At 55.5% G+C, this 18,549-nt stretch overlaps 2 protein-coding genes across 14 annotated transcripts in view; both read left to right on the top strand.

Annotated features, from left to right (window-relative positions):
* Positions 1-495: 495 nt before the first annotated feature.
* PUS1 (pseudouridine synthase 1) lies at positions 496-9,304 on the top strand. 2 transcript variants are annotated; one of them, XM_033098050.1, is made up of 6 exons: positions 496-603; positions 1,202-1,433; positions 3,180-3,317; positions 4,029-4,131; positions 6,807-7,498; positions 8,986-9,304. In XM_033098050.1, exons 2-6 carry the CDS (start codon positions 1,212-1,214, stop codon positions 9,022-9,024), a joined length of 1,194 nt encoding a protein of 397 aa, XP_032953941.1. In that variant the 5' UTR covers positions 496-603; positions 1,202-1,211; the 3' UTR covers positions 9,025-9,304. The 2 variants fall into 2 exon arrangements, with proteins under 2 accessions (XP_032953941.1, XP_032953940.1); XM_033098049.1 differs by lacking the exon at positions 496-603 and adding an exon at positions 610-969.
* A 6,762-nt stretch (positions 9,305-16,066) lies between these two features.
* The window catches only part of EP400 (E1A binding protein p400), an 87,698-nt gene continuing 85,215 nt past the window's right edge, over positions 16,067-18,549 (top strand). For 11 of the 12 annotated variants that reach the window (XM_033097280.1, XM_033097279.1, XM_033097284.1 and 8 more), the window contains exon 1: positions 16,067-16,201. The gene's annotated coding sequence lies outside the window, so the exon portion shown is untranslated. The remainder of the gene's footprint in view (positions 16,202-18,549) is intronic. The other variant, XM_033097285.1, reaches the window with a different exon arrangement.

Below are 18,549 nucleotides of genomic sequence, written 5' to 3'. Positions count from 1 at the left end.
CACCCACGAGCCCACTTTCTGCCTCTAGATTTGCCTGTTCTGAACATTTCACACTCATGGAATCACACGGCATGTGGCTTTTGCATCTGGCTTCTTTCACCGGGCATCACGTTTGCGAGTTCGCCCACCTTGCAGGCGGCGTCAGCGTTTCTGACTCGTCTTTTGCACGGCATTTATTACTTTATGACGCACTGTTATGTGACTGCTCGGGTTGTTATCCGTCTCCCTAGAGGTGAATGCGTTAATAGGTGTAACCCTGACAGAGCCTAGGAAGCGTTACAATTAGGACAGTTTGTTTTCGCTAAGGAGTCGTGCTCAGCCGCACTCACCGCAGTCTCCAACTAGCCGGGCGTCTGCGGCGGGGAAGCCTCGCTCCGCCCTAAGCTCCGCCCAAACCACGCCTTAAATGCGGCCGGTCTCGCCCCGCGACAGGCCCCGCCCCACCCCGTCCAGCGCAGCCCCAGCCCCCGGCTAACCCCGCCCCGCCCCCACTCCAAGCCCCGCCCCACCAGGACGTTTGTCCGCGCCCGGCCGCCGTCCGGCGGTGGAGCTCCGCTTCCGTCTTCGCCCACGTGGTCCGGCTGGGGTTCTGTCCACTGCGTCGTGAGTGGGGCCCGGTGGGGACGTGTCCCTCTGGTCCCCGCGGGGGTGGCCGGGGTCTCCCCCACTCCCGAGGGGAAGCCGGCCGAGCGAGGCGGGAGGACGAGGGGGGCCTGGGGAAGTCAGAGGTCAGCCTGGGGGTCAGGAGACGTCAGAGGTTAGCAGGCGGGGCTGGAACGTGGCGGGTCCCGGGGCGGTCAGGGGTCCGGAGGGCTCCGGCCGGGGCGTCCCGGAGAGGTCAGGGGTCGGGCGCGTGCCCCCCCCGCCACTCCCGCCTTGCATGGGGGTCCCCAGGCTGCTGGCGGCGGCCGGGGCCCTGTGGCGAGCCTGCCGACCGTGGACGCCGCTCCTGGGACGGCGCCACCTCGGGTAATGACCGCGCCCTGTCCCAGCCCTGGGGTTAGCTCGCGGGGCGCACGGCCGAGCCCCGAGTCCCTCAGTGCTGTCCCCGCCCAGTGTTACGGACCCTGGGGCCTGCCTCGTGCAAGCCCAGGGCCGGACTCCCCTCGGCGGTCAGCCCAGGGCGTGCGCCGCTCGGTGCCGCCCCCGTCTCCCCGCTCCACGGCTTCTGTGCTGCTCACACCGCCCCCTGTCTTTCCAGTTTGTCCCCCATGGCCGGGAACGCGAAGTCCCCCGCTCCCGTGGTGGCCAGGCAGGAGCAGGATAAGAAAGCGCGGTGTGGCTGGCAGGGCGGAGCCAGGGTCTGGGAGGAAACCGAGCCGCAGACCAAAAAGCTGAAGAGCTGCGAGGACGGGGAGCCACACAGGAAGCCGCCCAAGCGGAAGATCGTGCTGCTCCTGGCCTATTCCGGGAAGGGCTACCATGGCATGCAGGTGAGCCCCGCTCTCGGGGGCGTGGCTGTGGCCTCCTAAGGGCCCTGGGATGGCGGTTACCCGGTGAGGCCGCCTCGGGACACTGCAGAAAACCCTGCAATATTTCCAAGTTGTCATGCGGGGCGCATCAAGGGAGGTGGAGATTCGGATTCAAACCGCTTTGACCCTGCTCCACCCACGGAGATGCTGTGCCCCGGGCTCTCCCGTGTCTCCCAAGGTGGGTGAGGGTCCAGCTCTGCTGCGGACCAGCCTTGTGGCCCTGGGCACGTGATGGAAGCGCTTCTGCCTCGGTTTCCCCTTCTTGAGATGGGGATCACAGCACCGATCTCTGGAGCACTGGTGCTGTGCCCTGAGCACGGCTGCAGGCGCCCAGGACAGCCAGCTGTTAGTGTCTGGCAGACCCCTGGAGGTGACTGTGGGTGAGCAGGCGCCCCTTAGGATTCTCCACCCAGCCCGCCTACGGGATCCTTTCTGAAAGGCAGCAGGGTGTAGGTGCCTCCAAATGCACATAGAATCTCTTCTGTACCTCCTTGTAGTCAACTCTGTTTGAAGGAAATCTCTGGAAGCCTGCCTCCCAGTAAAGACATTCACTGCTGTGTACAGAGTATTTAAGTGACTGCAAGTTTAAGAAAACGGTGCCTACCTAAGCTTGCCCAGTGTTACAGCGGTTACTGTGAATAGTAGTAGTAGTAAGAAGATACTTCGTGTCCTATTTTGTTAAGTGTAGGTTGTACCCACGGGAAACTATGTGCACGCCCACTGGTAGGTTGGGACAGTGGTTTGGAAAACATTGCTTCCTCTGACGTAGCCATAAGTGTTTGTAGGAACAGACCCCTCTGCTGCTCCTTGTGGGTGACTGAATGCTATTTGGAGGGTGGTTTTGATTACATGCATCGTACTGTCTCGAAAAGTTTGAGGAAACATCCATCATCTTCTGTTTGCCTCAGTTTCCCCATTAGGGGTGGGGGTGGAGAGGGACAGCAGCTCACAGGGCTGACAGAAGAATAGATTGAGATTGCGGGTGTTGTTATCCCTGTTTGTTAATATTTGTTCCTGTCACTTGAGCCTTTGTGACTTTCTGCGGAGTGAAGGGATTGGACCATGTTGCAGTGGGAAGGCTGTAGACTTGGGGAAGGGCTTCCCCATGGTAGTGAGTTTTGGTGAAGCGCCTGCGGGCCTGTTGGAGACGCTTTCTTTGAGAGAGGTCAGGATGGTGGTGTCCCTGATGTCATGGGGTCCTGCAGACCCAGGTTTATGTTTAGGGCAAGCCGACAGGGATAGTGTTACAGATGGTTCTGGAAGCAGTGGGTGTCCTTCCCTAGCATATATTAGGCCCAAAAGGCTGTACAGGAACCAACGGGTTTACGAAAAGCCAGGGTTGCCAAACCCAGCCCTGGCTGGCAGTGCTGAGGGAGGTCCCCGGCCCTTGGTGCTGCAGACAGATGGGTCTCCAGCAGCAGGAGGGTGCTGGCTCAGACCCTCGGGTGGGAGGGAACAACACCCACTGTTGGCTGTTTCACCGACTGCCTGTAGTGGGGATTTCTAGAGACTGTGGGTACCCTCAGGTGACTTTCCTATTTCCCCTGGGAGGGGGGTGAACTGCAGGGTCTCCCCGTGGCCACAGGTGCAGTCTCCGTGCCATGGGTGTGGGCACACCGCGCCTGCCCCTACCTGGAGCAGCCTGGGCCCCGGCCCCCACGTGTGGGCAGTGACTGAGTGAGAACCTACTTGCTCTCTCTTCCTCAGAGGAACGTTGGATCCTCGCAGTTCAAGACCATTGAAGACGAACTGGTGTCCGCCCTGGTCCGGGCAGGCTGCATTCCCGAAAGTCATGGCGAGGACATGAAGAAGATGTCGTTCCAGCGGTGCGCCCGCACAGACAAGGTGGGGACCTGTGCCCGCAGGCCTGTCCCTCCGTGTCACCGTCCTCGGCTTCCCTGTCCTTCCATGTCACTATCCTCTGACCTCGTCCCCTCCGTGTCACCGTCCTCGGCTGCTCTGTCCCTCCCTGTCACCATCCTTTGACCTCATCCCCTCCGTGTCACCGTCCTCGGCTGCCCTGTCCCTCCATGTCACCGTCCTCTGACCTCGTCCCCTCCGTGTCACCGTCCTTCTGCTCTGTCCCTCCATCTCAGCATCCTCTGCCCTTGTCCCCTGCATCTCAGCATCCTCTGACTGCCCTTGTTCCCTCCATCTCAGGATCACAACGGTTGTGACCTAGATGGGTCACCTCTTCTTGCTCTGCCTTACAGTTCCGTCCTCTGAGCTGCATTTTTTATTTTCCCAAGTCAGTGAGAGTCACTTGAGGTGGGACTTCACTTGCCATCTGCATGATGTCATGCGTTTGTCCCCTAGTTTGTGTTTTGCTAGGCGTTGAAGTCATACCATTTGAGAAGGTACGCTGTACTCACCCTCTTGGTATACATAGCTTTATTCTTGTCCTTGATTGTTCCCTTCAGATGCATTTCCAAACAGAACTCCTCCATGAAAAGACGTAACGTGTGGTGGTCCTTCTGTTTAAGAGACCGCCTCGCAGAGTGTGCTGCTCACAGAGCAGGGCTCAGTTGCCCTTCCCGCCCTGTGCTTCCTTTGCAGGGCGTGTCCGCAGCCGGCCAGGTTGTGTCCCTGAAGGTAAGGCTCATTGACGACATTTTAGCAAAGATCAACAGCCACCTTCCTTCTCACATCCGGATACTGGGTAAGCCTTGCACACTGGGGCTGCACCTGGTGGCTCATCTTGCAGAAAGACTCTAAATTTCTTCTTTCACCAAACTTCCTGGGTGTGGAGTTAAGAAAACAGAGTTGTCTTAGCAGTTGGTAGAGTGGTTGTGAGTCGGCGTTCCTGCCTCCCTCGCAAGGGCAGCCTGGGAAAGTCCTGAAATTGCAGCCCCTTGATGTTACACATGCCTTATTTTAACGAAACACTGGATATGAAAGTCCAGGTTTGATCAAGTTAAAACAGTCAATTATTCCATTTTATAACAGGCCTGGTAACTAGGATTTTTACATCTGATGTTTTAAAAAAGAATGTAGTCTGACCCTCTCTGCCTATTCAGTGGTGCGTCTGTGCCGTTTATGTTTAGTGTGGTATTGGGGTGGTTGCTGCAGACCGTGCCATGTTTCTCTTTGTCCCTCCTGTTCTTTGTTCCCCATCTCTTTCTGCCTTCTTTGGATTAATTGATACTTTTTATAATTGCATTTGGTTATCTATCACCTTGGTTGCCTTGTTAGCTGTAACTCGCTATGGATTTTAGTGATTGCTTTAGGGTTTAAAGCAAGGGTTGGCGAACTTTTCTGTAGAGAGCCAGACAGTGAAATATTTGGGGCTTTGTGGACACATAGCTTATGATCTCTGTTGCATATTCTTCTTTTTTTTTTTAACCACCCTTCAGTGTCAACTCATGGACTGAATAAAAACGGCCATGGTTTTGGCCATTGCTTGCTAGTCCTGGGTTCAGGCACCATCTACTTCAAGTGAAGTCACACCGCTTTGTGTGGAGTCTAAAAGTTACAACAGCGTAGTCCTGTTTCTCCCCTCTGGGCTTTGTGCTGTCCTGGGTGTGTATTTTACAAACCCCACACTAACTACATTGTTACTATTATTCTTTAAGCAGCCGTTTAACAGTTCCTAAACTACTTAAAGCTGAAGTAGAATTGGTGTATAATAAACCACATGTTTAAGTACACAGCTAGGAATTTTGTGCCTGTGTACAGCTGGGAAACCATCCCAATTGAGACAGGGAACCTGTCACCTCAGGAGATGGCACTCTCCCCATCCCTCCTCCCTCATTCCTCCAACGACCACTGATCCGCTTTCTGTCACTGTGGATTAGTGTGTATTTTTCGGGTTTGATATAAATGGAACCACATAGCATGTACTCTTCTTGTCTGGCTTCTTCCACGGAGCCCAGTGAAAGATGCCTTCATGGAGCTGTGCATCCAGCCTGTTCCTTTTTATCGCTGTGTGCTCCCCCATTACACGGGCACTCACCAGTGGCTTATCCCTTTACCTGCTGAGGGGCCTGTGGGTGTTTCCAGCTTTGGGCTACTGCAGGGAAACATGCTGGAATGCCTGGCTGTAGGTCTTCAGCAGGATTCTTAACCGGAAGCCACTAACCCTAGTTGCTGGTCCCCTTGCCCACTCTGAGTTCATTTCTGGTAACGGGGTTATTTTCATTACCCTGTGGTCTTTCTTTGCTGTGGGAGGGTAACTCCCTCCTTTCCAACCCCTCCGAGAATCAAGTCCCCTCAGATGCCATTCGTGTCCATGGGAGTATTCTGGTGTGTTCCACAGACCCCTCCCATTTCTGCTGAGGGACACCACATCCTACACACGAGTGCTTGAGGAATTGGCACTGCTTCTGCCGTGGCCCGGCAACATGGCTGTCTGCCAGCACTTTCCATCAGTCCTGAACAACTAATGTCATGGGCACCGCAGACTTGTGATGCTCAGAGTTGATGAAACTGAAACTTTAACCCAAGACAAAAAAATAAAATGAAAATTACCCCAAACCAAACATGGCCCTGGAGACACAGGGACAGGGCACAGTGCAGCTGCTGCCTTGAGCCAGTGATGCTGTGCCCACCACGCTGGCGTCCTGGTCCCCATCATGTGCCTGAGCAAGACGTGCATGACTCCCCCTGGAGGGGCACGGCCCCAGTCGGCCCTCATACACAGGCCACCGAGTGGGGCTCTGAGTCACACTCCCCCCTGACCTGGTGGACCTCTGTGGTAGGTGGTACCTAGGGGTCTCTGCGTGAGGAAACTCATCCCGCTAATAGTTCCCGCTGTTCTTCCAGAGGTTTTCTATACAAATACAGGCATGCACATGCGTTTCTGTTTTTCTCACAACAGTCAAATATTTATTGAGCATGAACGGGATGCGTGGTGCTGAAGGCACTGGGCGTCTCGGAGGAGGCCCGGCTTCAGCTCCCGCAGACCTGCTTCCTGGTCTGTTTCATCCTACGACTGTTCTAGAATATATTGGATCATTTTCCTGTCGGTGGACTTCTTGTTTCCTTTCTGTTTCCTGCTGTTACACATGCTGCTACCTCTACCCGCATCTGCAGAACTTCCAACCGTAGGCTTGGGTCAGATTCACGCTGGCCCGTGGTGGCGTCTAGTCCCTCCGCCGAGCTCAGCTGCAGCGAGGTCTGCGCGGGGCGGGGCGAACGCAGCCCCCGCCCCTTCGGCCTCCCGGGTTCTTAACAAACGTGGGTTCTGCTGTGTTGGGCCGTCTTGCTCTGAGATGGAGGTTTAGGGTTTAGCGCACGCAGCCGGCTCGTGTGAAGAGCCGTGCGTGGGCTGAGATGCCTGGTCTCTGGCTGGTCCGGGCGTTTGTCTGAACCCTGTTCCGGCTCCTCCTCCCCCAGGACTGAAGCGGGTCACAGGTGGCTTCAACTCCAAGAAAAAGTGTGATGGCAGGACCTACTTCTACATGCTACCCACGTTCGCTTTTGCGCACAGGGACCATGACGTGCAGGACGAGACCTACCGGCTGAGCGCAGAGACGCTGCGGCAGGTCAACCAGCTGCTGGCTCGCTACAAGGGCACCCACAACTTTCACAACTTCACCTCGCAGAAGTGGCCCTGGGAGCCCAGCGCCCAGCGCTACATCCTGGACATGTTCTGCGAGGCGCCCTTCGAGCGGGACTCCATGGAGTTCGCGGTGATCAAGGTGAAGGGGCAGAGCTTCATGACGCACCAGATCAGGAAGATGGTGGGCCTGGTGGTGGCCATCGTCAAGGGCTACGCCCCCGAGGACGTGCTGGAGCGCAGCTGGGGGGAGGCGAAGGTGGACGTGCCCAAGGCGCCCGGGCTCGGCCTGGTCCTGGAGCGCGTGCACTTCGAGAGGTACAATCGGCGCTACGGCAACGACGGGCTGCACGAGCCGCTGGACTGGGTGCAGGAGGAAGCGGAGGTCACTGCCTTCAAGGAGCAGCACATCTACCCTACGATCGTCAACACCGAGCGCCATGAGAGGTCCATGGCCCAGTGGCTGAGCACCCTGCCCATGCATGACTTCAGTGCCACTGCCCAGGCTGCAGCCAGTTCCGGTGCCAAGGTGGGGCTGGGGGCCACAGGGCTGGGGGCTGGCCCAGGACCTTCTAGGAGCTTCGCTAAGCACTTACGCATATGTCATCTGTGGCTATGCTGCTAACCCACTACGTGCTCGTGTCCTTGTACCTGATGTATAGATGAGCAGGCTGAGGCACAGAGAGGTACATCACTCCCCCAAGGTCACACAGCAGTGGAGAGGAACAGGACTAGGGTGTTGGACCGGGTGACCACTGACCCCAAATGCTGCCTCTCACTTGCTCCCTACTCCCCTTAGTGACCCTGGGCAAGGGACACACAAGGTGGCTGGTCTTTTCGTTTGTGACATGGAAGTGACTGTAGGACATCCTTGGGCTGACACTGCTGGTCAGTTAGCACATGTCTGTTATTAACCCCATTCCAGCACGTGGGGTCCCATGAGGAGAGGTGGCTGGGATGCTCAGTACCAGGTGTCCTTGCCCTCCTGGGCTGCGCTGAATCTTGTGTCACAGCAGGGTCCTGGTCAACTGGCTCTGCTCACAAGCATGCAGCCAGGCTAGCTGTGGGACCTACTAGGGACCCGGCTCCAAGTGTGACTCATTCATGGGTTCACTGCCAGCCGAATTTTAGAGGAACGTGCAGGATTTGAGGCACTGGAGCCAAAAGCAGTCTGAAGTTGAAATTTTACTTCTGCATTCTTGACCTGGAAAGCTGGGAGATGTCCCCAAGGCCCACATGCTCTCGTGCTGGGCAGAGGGTGACATCCCCACCAGGAGCTCTGGGAGGCATCTGCCCATTGTCTGGGTATCTGGGGGAACACTTCTGCACACTTGGGGTTGTGAGCTCATGCGTGCAGGTGTGAGAGCGGCAGGCGTGGAGGTCGGATGGTGAACGGCCGCCAGCGGCAGAGAGACGACCGGGGTGGGTGGAGACCAAAACGGGGCTCTTGTTCCAGCTGAAGGGACCACTGCAGCTCAGCGCCAGCCAGCGGTGGCCGCAGTGGAGGGGGGAGCCCGGTGTGGTCAGAGCTTACATTTCTTCAAGAGAAACGCATTCCAGAATTTTATGTGAACTCTTCCAGTCTTTAAGTGTGGATGGTTACTAATTTTCCCAAACACTGAGGCCAGATGGAGCCCGTGTGCAGGCTGGACCTGAGGTTTGAGTCCCACTAATGGAGGCTGCTGACCACTTGCCATCCCACTCCCTGCTGAGGGGCCTGCACTGTCCAGCTTTGGGGGAGCCCAATTTTATGTCCCACTGGGATTTGGAGGAGCCCTGTAAAGACCCCCTCTTATCCCCAGCTCCTGGATTTCCCCATTCAAGTCAGGTTCTTGAGCCAGTTGAGAGAGGGACAAAGCGTCAGGCCGAGAAGAAATGCCTTCATTCCTGACGGGGTGGGCTTGGAGGGCGGCTCAAAAGTGTGTGGCCAGGCACCACTGCGCCCGGCCATGGACAGCCCCCTGCATGCCGGGGCAGCGTGTTTCCCACAGCTGTTTCATCGCTCTGCCTCTGCAGGTCCCCAGCCCCCAGGAAGGGGACGGACACAGCGACTGAGGCGGGGCCCCGTGGAGCATCTTGGCCGTGGCTGCGACGTGTGTGCCCGGAGCCGGCACTGCTGTTTTGTCCACGCTCTGAATCTGGAGAGCCTGGAGAGCCGAGATGTGGCCTCGTTACCTCAGGACCTGAGACCCACATCGTTCTGTTTCCCTCACAGGGAGAACCTGCTGCAATCTGTTTTCAGATCAGCGTGAACTCTGTCCACCTCAGCGTATAAAGACACTATTTTTTAAAGAAACACTTTTCTTATTAAATAAGTACAGACTTTGCTTAGTCACTCCTCCTTTTGCCTGTTCCTTCATCTTTCCCGTGTTCCTTTCTTTGAGAGCTAAAAGGAGCACTGTGCTGTGTTGGGACAGACCCAGCCCTGGGAGCCTTGGTGAATGGTGATCCGTGGGACGCGTGCCCTGTGGCTCTGGGGACTGAGGCTGGAGCTGCTGTGTGGCCCGAGGCTCTTGTCAGGACTTGCCCTCAGGCCATCAGGATGGGGTTGGCTGCGTGTAGTAAAGCCGGACAGGTGGTACGGACAAGGTCAGCACGGTGCGGGGGCGGCACGGCGTGGGGGGCGGCATGGCCGTCCCGGAGGCCTGGGAGGGCTTCTTTTCTCTGTCCAGCTGGCCCTCTTCAGCACCTGGCCTTCATCCTGGCCACATCCACCAGCACTGTCCATGTTCCAGGTGGGAGGACTGAAGGCTCAGGAAGGGGCATGGTGTCAAAAATGTCCCTTAGTGAGCTCTCCAGGAAGACACACCAGCAGCTTCTTTCCCTCATTGGCCAGAGGCATGTTATATGGACATCTCTAGCTGCTTGGGAGGCTGGGAAATGCTTTTTATGAAGTGGCGCACAGTTTTGTGGTGAACAGAGTGACCTCTTAGCAAAGAAGAGGGCACTGGGCAATTGGAAAGTGCAGAAGGCATGAGAGGATTTCAGATGGGGAAGTGGGGTGTGTGTGTACACGTGGGCTGTGAGCATGCATGGGTACATACAATGCATGCATGCATATGTGTGCAGACCCGTGTGTACATGTGATGTGAGCATGCATGTGTGGTGCATCATACGATGTATGTGCATACCTGTGTGATGTGTGTGCATATTTGTATGTGTGATGTGTTAGTGTGGGTACATGTGATACATGCATGTGTGGGCAATACCCATGTGTGTAGTGTGTGAGTGTGCATGGGTACATGTGCAATGTGTGCACGTGTGTGTACAATGGGGTTGGACACATACCTTCAAAGGACTAAGTGTGTGGAGGACAGATGGGTGAGGTGAGTAGACGATTTAGGAGACTGGTGGTGACCTGAGGCGATGCGGGGAGAGGGAGCGAGGAGAGCATATTGGGCAGAGGACAGTAGGACTGAGCTGTGGGGAACCGGGGCTGGGGAAGGACGGGGTTTACGGCTCAGCTGGGCTTCGGGTTTGAGGAATTGAGCTGGGGCCGTTGACCCGGGGCGATCGGTCGGGAAAGGGATGCGTTTGGAGGAGAGAGAGTGGAGATTGTTGTTAAATATGCTAATTTTACCTGTGACAGGGCTTTTTAAGTCACTTCCCAGGGCAGGAAGTAGCCTAATAACTGCTGGGACCGAAGGGTGTTCCCCATGAAAGGCTTCATGCTCTTGGTTTGAGGGCCAGTCCAGCCACTAAACAACTCCCACTTGGGACGCCCAAGTAATTAATAGGTGACCCATTTAAATCACCTTGGAGGACCCATGGGTACGTGACATTGTAAAATAGTGTATGTACTTGAAAAAATGATCAGAGTACAAAAAAGAGGCGTTGCCTTCCTGCCCTAATTCCCAGGATCTCTCAGAGGCTGAGCTTTTCCAGAGAGCTCTGTGCACGAGGAAGCACATGGGACCCTTCTCTCCATGTGGATGGCGGCTTACACTACACATTTAACTGGTGCCTTTCTCAGCGTAGCAAGTCTTTGTGATCCCAGATCTGCATTGTTTTCACCGGTGGCCCCCGTGTAGGTGGTCCACACCACCCAGCCTGCTGGTGGACAAACAGTGACCATCCCTACTCATCCTCGTTGAAATGTGTGAGTATTCCTGGATGCAGAAACGGGGGTCTGATGGGTTGTTTTTTTGTTTATTTCCCCCATTTCTTCTGCCTCCCCCCCCACTCCAGTTCAAGCCGTTGTTTCTCAGTCTAGGTGTGTAGGACACGGCTCCCTGGCCCCTGCTGGTGTTAGGAGCCTTGCACTCCCTTCCCTTCCCCTCCCCTCCCCCTGCCGCTGAGGCAGTCGGTCGCAGGTCTTAGGCTCACAGCAGCACCACAGCAGCTCACTCTGGCTGCCAGCCACTCACCCTGGCCACCAGCCGCTCTTGGAAGCACACAGTAGCCCACTACACAGCTCACGCCAACCTCCAGCTGCTCACGGCAGCCCAGCTCCAGGGAGAGCTGTTGTTCACCATCTTAGCTGTAGAGGGCGCAGCTCACTGGCCCATGTGGGAATCGAACTGGTGGCCTTTGGCGTTAGGAGCACGGTGCTCCAACCACCTGAGCCACCGGGCCCTCTGATGGGTATCTAACGGCCACCTAACTCTGACAGCTCTTGCCCTCCACAGAGGTTGTTCAAATTGGGTCCCTGTCAATATCATGACAGTGCCTGTCCCCCCACTCTCCAGAATACCAGGGGAGCAAGCCTGCTCTTGGGGACAGCCTTTTCCTGGGTCACGAGCTCCGTCCCTGAGTGTGGAAGCCCACAGGAAGTTAGGGTCAGGGGTCTCCATTGTCAGCATCTGGCTGATTGAAACACAAATCTCCCCAGGATGCAGGGGGCACACAGAGCCTGATCTGGCACCCCCTTCCCTGTCCAGCCTCCCAGCTGCCCTGGCAGACTCCCACACTGGCCAGCCTGGAAACAGTGGGGAAACCATTAGAGCAGTTTTCATATGAAACTGCAGTTAGAGACAGTCTGAGGAAAAATGTCACGGTCCGGTTCTGAAAACAGAAACCACTCTGTGTTTTTAGTTGGGCAGATGTTTTCTCCAGGAAATTTGGGGCTTACAAATTGTTGCAGGAGGGCTGAAGGGCTTGGTTTTCGACTGGGCCTCCTGGAATGACTGCCAGAAAAATACAGAACTGACCCATCAAGGCACCTCCTGTTTCTTATGCTGTCAGGGAGGTGGGAGGACCCAGAGCCCCCACACATGGCCTCAACACCTGAACCTGTGTGACAAGCCGCCCAGAGCTGTGGTCCAGGGTGAGGGGTTCAGGTCAAGAAGCTCCAACTGATGGGCACCCAACACTGGATCTCCCTTACAAGAGAGACGTGTCAATCCTGCAGGGAGCGGCAAGTACAGCCGGGGTGGCAGGCAGGGACAGCCACCTCCAGGCGGGCACAAATGCTGCAGGCAGCAGGGGCCTGTCTCAGCTGGGACTCTGACCACAAGGGAGTCTGGCAGATGTGGCTTTTACCTTCCCAAACTCACCTCGTAGGAGGGTGGAATGCAGGGTGAAGGAGCCAACCCACATCCAGGCAGTCCAATGAGAGTGAGAACGTTCTTTTAAAAATGGGGCTGTAACAACTGGTTCATTCAAGATGTATCACAGACCTGAATATGACAGCCAAAAGCATTGAGCCTGTGGTAAGCAGAGTTCTTAGGATGCAAAAGCACTAAACAAATGAAAACGTGGATAAATTGCTTTTCATAAAAAATTCTGAGACGGGCCAGCCCAGTGGCTCAGGCGGTTGGAGCTCCGTGCTCCTAACTCCGAAGGCTGCCGGTTCGATTCCCACATGGGCCAGTGGGCTCTCAATTACAAGGTTGCCAGTTCAACTCCTCAAGTCCCACAAGGGATGGTGGGCTCCGCCCCCTGCAAGTAGCAAAGGCAACTGGACCTGGAGCTGAGCTGCGCCCTCCACAACTAAGATTGAAAGGACAACAACTTGACTTGGAAAAAAGTCCTGGAAGTACACACTGTTCCCCAATGAAGTCCTGTTCCCCTTCCCCAATAAAATCTTTAAAAAAAAATAAAATTCTGAGACTTGTTGGGGTTATCACTTTGTGAGGTGTGTAAAGGTCTAATCATTATTGTTTTGTAAACTAATAATAAAAATTAAAAGCTTCTCATCCAAACAGCCAACCCAAAGAATTTACCAAACCGATCATTTCACTTTCATAAACTCAGTACTCTAAGTGTAGGAATTAAATAGGACATCATAGGTATGGATTTGCAGTAATGTTTTGTCAGTCAGACGAGGACGGGAAACGCCCGTTGTAGTGGTGATTCTCAGCGTCGCCACTGGGGGGCAGCACCCTCCGTTACTGTGCACGGCGCAGAGGCCGGCAGGTGTCACACCGCCCATCCGTAACTCCTCCTTTCTTCTCTTCCAGCCGCTGCATTCTGGCCCATCCTTCTTAGATTCCACCGTCCAACACCTCAAGGGCTCTATGCCTCCTTGAAATTGTTACCCTGGCACGGCGAAGTCCCCAGCCATTGTTTCGCCCAAACGCCGGCCTTCTGTGAGCTCGCGCCTGAGATGGAAAAAACCACACGCTCGTTCCCATCATTGCTGTGCGACTTCACATCCAGGTGCCACCCGTCCAGCCGTCCCCGGGGTCCCACTGCTGCCTTCCCACGGCACTACCCCAGCTTGTGCACCCTTGCTATTTCAAATCGCTCCATCTTCCTTTGTCAGCGGGGCTGCACCCCCACTTTATGAATGAATAGAAGCCATGAGACGGAACCCCCGGCTCCCTGAGTCCTGTGCCAAGACCGTACTCACTCCGCCTCCCTCCTTCTGACGTTGCAGTGGGAGAGGCGAATGCCTCAGCCGCCCATCACCACTTCCCGCCTGCTCGGAGCTTCCCCTAACTGTGCCGTCTTACCGCTAAGGCTTCTGCTGCCTTATCTACCAGCGCTTACAAAGGAGCTCTGCTCTTATCCGGCTCATTGTATCCCCTTCCAACTGCCCCTCTTGCGTCTCCCTTTTATAGCCACGTTTCCTTTTTAAAATTTTCAGTGCGTTTGACATCAGAGATGGCATTTGCACCTTGATTTTGCTGACTTGATCACTTGAGCCTGTTTTTTAAAATGAATTTTTGAGACGTAATTCACATACCATAAAACTCATCCTTTCCAAGTGAACAATTCAGTGTTTACTATGCAACCATCATCACTGCCTAATTTCACATTTTCATCAGCCCCAAAAGGACACCCCACTTCCAGATGCAGTCACACTTCCCATCCCCTCCGCCCAAACCCTGGAAACCACTTATCTACTTTCCATCTCTATGGATTTGCCTATTGTGGACATTTCCTTTAAGTGGAATCATACCGTATGTGTCCTTTTGTGTCTGGCTTCTTTCACTCAGCATGTTCTCAAGGTTCATCTGTGTTGTAGCATGTCAGTATTTCACACCCCACCTTTTTTTGGAGGCGAATAACTTGGCCGAATTTTGTCATTCATTGTTTGATGGGTGTTTGGGTTGTTTCCATTTCTTGGCTATTATAAATTATGCTGCTAAGAATATTTGTTGAGTACGTGTTTTTGTTTGGATATATTTTTAATTCTCTTGGCTATATACTTAGAATTCCTGGATCATGTATTAACTCTATGTTTAACTTTTTGAGGAACTGCCAAACTGTTTTCTACCGTGTCTGCATCACTTAAAATTCCTGGGGCTGGCCCAGTGGCTCAGGTGGTTGGAGCTCCATGTTCCTAACGCCAAAGGCTGCCTGTTCGATTCCCACATGGGCCAGTGCCAGATGGCTCAGTTGGTTGGAGCACGGGTTCTCAACCACAAGATTGCCAGTTGACTCCTCAAGTCTTGCAAGGGATGGTGGGCAGCACCCCCTGCGACTAACAATGGCAACTGGACGTGGAGCTGAGCTGCGCCCTCCACAACTAAGATTGAAAGGACAACTTGACTTGGAAAAAGTTCTGGAACTACACACTGTTCTCCAATAAAGTCCTGTTCCCCCTCCCCAAAATAAAAAAATAAAATAAAAAATAAAAAAATGAAATTCCCACCAGCAGTGTATGAGGGTTCTGACTTTTCCGCAGCCTTGCCAACACTTGTTATCTGACTTTTTGATTCTAACTATCCTAGTGGATTAAGTGGTAATTTATTGTGGTTTTGCTTGGTATTTCCGATTCCTGATGAGGCCGAACATCTTTTCATGTGACCTTTAGACATTTTCTTCTGAGGTGTGTTTATTCAAGTCCTTTGCCCGTTTAAAAATAATTTCTTTTAATTGTCGAGTAGTCAGTTTTTTATTCTGGATTCAAGTGCCTTATCAGGTATATGATTTGCATATATTTCCACCCATTCTGTGGGTTGTTTTTAATCATGTTTTGAAGCACAACATTTTAAATTTTGGTATGTTCAATGTATCTAAATTTTCTTTTGTTACTTATGCTTCTGGTATGTATAACTTCTAAAAAACCACAGTCCAATCAGAGGTTGTGAAGACGGATACCTACGTTTTCTAACTTTAGCATGTACCTGTTCCATTTCGAGTTCACTTTTGCATGTGGAGTGAGATCCTGGCCCTCTCATTCTTTTACAGGTAGGCACCCCATTTCCCAGCTCCAGTTGAGAAGCCCGGTCATCTTTGCTCCATGCCCCCTTTCCTCCGCTCCTCCTCCCTCTCCAGCCTCCGCTGTGCTCACCTGCCTAGACTCTGGGCAGAGTGCGTTCTCCCTCCTTCTTTGACCCTCCCGGTCTGGCGGCCTCTTCCCCAGCCCGCGCCCGGGGCTCCGCCAGCACCCCAAAGCCCCCAGCCCCGGGACGGCCCAGCGGGAGGGCTGCACCCACAGTCCGCAGATTTCACCCGCCTTCTGGGGACTGGCCGGCGCTCAACACACTCCCCCGGGCCCAGGGAGCGCACTTCCTACGCGTAGCCTCCGAGCCCCCACCCGCCCGGCGTCCCGGCCCGCCGCCAGCCCATCGGCCCAGCAGCCCGCGCCCTCGCCTGGCCTCTCTAGCCTGGCCTCCCGGCCGTCTCGACGCCTCCCTCTCGCTGACGTCAGCGCCGGCCGCCAATGCGCAGCTGCGGCGCGGGCGCGCGTCACTTCCGGCTCACCGTCGCAGGCGCGCCGCCGCTTCTTCCGCCCGCGGCCCCGGATGAGCCGAACGGAGAAGCGCCCCCTGGACCCCAGCCGCTCTCTCACAGCTCCCGACGCCAGGCGGACGCGGCCCGAGCGCGGCCCATTCACCAGGTGAGTGAGGGTGCGGTGTGGATCGCGGGCGGGGGCTCCCGGGGACCCAGCGCGGAGGGACCGTCGCGGCCGCCTCACCTGGGCGTCGCGTCGCGAGTAGGCCGCGGCCGCGGCGGGGTCTGTGCGCGGGCCGGGGGCGGCGGGGTCGTGGGCGCGGCGGGGGCGGGCGCGGCGCGCCGGCTCCGTGTCGTGGGTGTGGGGGGCGAGGTGCGGTGCGCGCTGCGACCCCGGCCCTCGGTCTCCGTGGAGCCCCCTCAGGGCGCGCGGAGTGGGGCGCGCCGCGCGCGTTGTGGTGACGGGTGGAGACGCTGCGGCCGGGACGCGAGCGCGGGGCGGGGGTGGGTCTGCGGACCCCAGGCGCGCGGGGCTGTGGGGGCCGCTGGGCGCTCCGCCTTGTTTCCACGCCGCGTGATTAAATTCAGCGCCGGGTCTGGCGCTTTAGTTGGGCTTGGTTCTTGGGTTTCGATGCGCGACCCCTTCGCCGCGGGGAGTCCTCCCTGCACTGGTTCTCCGCGCGACGTGTCCCCGCCGTCTCAGGTGTGGGCACAGGTGCGGAGCGAAAGGGGTGTGTCCGGCTTGACCGAGGGGCGCCGGGGGCGAATTCCAACCCGCTTCCCATTCTGACCGGGGTGGGCGGCCAGAAAGTGGCATCTGCAGCCTCGCCCCGTGCTCCTCTCGCTGCCGTTGGATGGCGGAGCCTGCTCGTCGCGGGCCTGGCGCTGCCTCTGCCCTGCGCCGGGGACGCCTGGCCGCGGAGATCCGCAGCGCTCGGTCGGTGTCGCCTAATCGGAGAGAACACGGCCGAACGCGGATACTGTTTATCCCTGGCGTTAGAGATGGGTTTTGTTCTCTTTATGTGGTTTTCTCTGATGAATTTTTTACATGAAGTGTGCACATAAAACGGCGTTTGTAACTTTTCTCGTGGAACCCGTACAATAAATACGGTGTTTGGTCGGAAAAAAAATAAAAATGGATTTCAAAACTAAGTCACTCTACCACCATGTCATTTCTGTCGTTAGAGTCGTGTAATGTAAGTGTGTGTGCTTTAACAAACCTGTGCTTAGTGTGATGCCCGCCGTGAAATCCTCTGCAGTTGCTGATGGTGTTACAGCATCTGTGACCTGTTACTTATCTAAGCTCCTAGACGGGCTCTGCCCTTTCCTGCCTGCTCCATGCTGTGGCTCTCCTGTTCTTGTCTTGCCTTCAGTTTATTTTCTCTTGGAAGTATCTTGTCAACATACAGACGTGCCAGCTCCCCTTTCTAGGCCACAGCTTCCTTTCATATCAGAATTGGAAAGAATCGTGTATTCCCTGTCACCATGTCCTCTGCTTCCCATTTCTCTGATGGGAAGCAGCATCAGTCAAGCTTCCGGTCCCACTGCTCTGGAACGTCTCCTCTTGGGGCTCCACGTGCCCACAGCCTTGGACCGGATGGCCCCTGGCTCCCTTGAAACACTGTCTTTTGGTGGCACTGAGACACCACTTTGTTGGTTCTCCTTTTAGCTTGGGGGTCCCTTCTCCTCTCTCACCTAGAAATGTTGTAATGGAGGTGGGTGACATGCCACCAAGTCCTGAGTGTACCTCCTGGCTGGATCTCCACGTGTGGAACCTGCTGCTTATGTGCACCACTGCTCTGTCCAGGGCAGCTCCATTCTCCCAGGTGCTCGGGTCAGAACTTGTGTGATTTCTGCATTTCTTCCACATCCTGAATCTGATCTGTCAGCAGTTTCTAAATTCTTCTCAAACCCTACTGCCTCTCCCTGCCTTCTTGGCCACAGCTGTTGTTTGAGCCTTTGGGTCGTCTCACCTGCGTGATCCCCAGGACCTGTTCCCTGCCCTCTGCTCCCCTGCAGTTCACTCAACACAGCAGCCTCGTTGATGTGTTAAAACATCAGGTCGTGCACGTCTCTTCTCAGGGCCCTTCACGGTATCTCATTCCTCAGGAAAAAGGCGAACGTCCTTCAGATGGTTTGTGAAGCCCCTTGTGATCACGTCTCTGCTGCCCATGTGACCTCATATCCCTGCACCCCAGACTCTTGTCCCCTGGCTCCAGCTACACATGTCGGCTCAGTCTGGGACACCAGGTCCCTACACGCCAAGGGTCTGACTCTGAGTTCTCTTTTTGGAAGTCCTGTCAGAGATGCTGCTGGTATAACCCAGCACCCTGCCCGCCTCGCCTCGCCCGCCAGCGGTGTCCCTCATCCTGCTGAGCTCCTGTCACACTGATGGCCTCACCCCCGCTGCTTTGTTCTGTCTGACTGCTCCTCCTCTCGGGCCAGGAACTATGCTTAGTTCACTCTTGTACGCCCAGTGCTTCACATGGTGTCAGATGGAGTAAGCCCTCAACA

Source organism: Rhinolophus ferrumequinum, chromosome 25 (genome assembly GCF_004115265.2).
Source record: "Rhinolophus ferrumequinum isolate MPI-CBG mRhiFer1 chromosome 25, mRhiFer1_v1.p, whole genome shotgun sequence".
NCBI lineage: Eukaryota > Metazoa > Chordata > Mammalia > Chiroptera > Rhinolophidae > Rhinolophus > Rhinolophus ferrumequinum.
The sequence above is the reverse complement of the archived record's forward strand: the minus strand, read 5'-3'. Positions and strand labels throughout refer to the sequence as shown.

What these genes read in the sequence shown, in the direction of transcription:
- PUS1 (XM_033098049.1), top strand. Translation starts at nt 881, where the DNA reads ATGGGGGTCCCCAGGCTGCTGGCGGCGGCCGGGGCCCTGTGGCGAGCC. An exon ending in AGGGCTACCATGGCATGCAG is followed by an intron (nt 1,434 to 3,179) that starts GTGAGCCCCGCT and finishes TCTCTTCCTCAG; the next exon opens with AGGAACGTTGGATCCTCGCA. An exon ending in CAGCCAGTTCCGGTGCCAAG is followed by an intron (nt 7,499 to 8,985) that starts GTGGGGCTGGGG and finishes CTGCCTCTGCAG; the next exon opens with GTCCCCAGCCCCCAGGAAGG.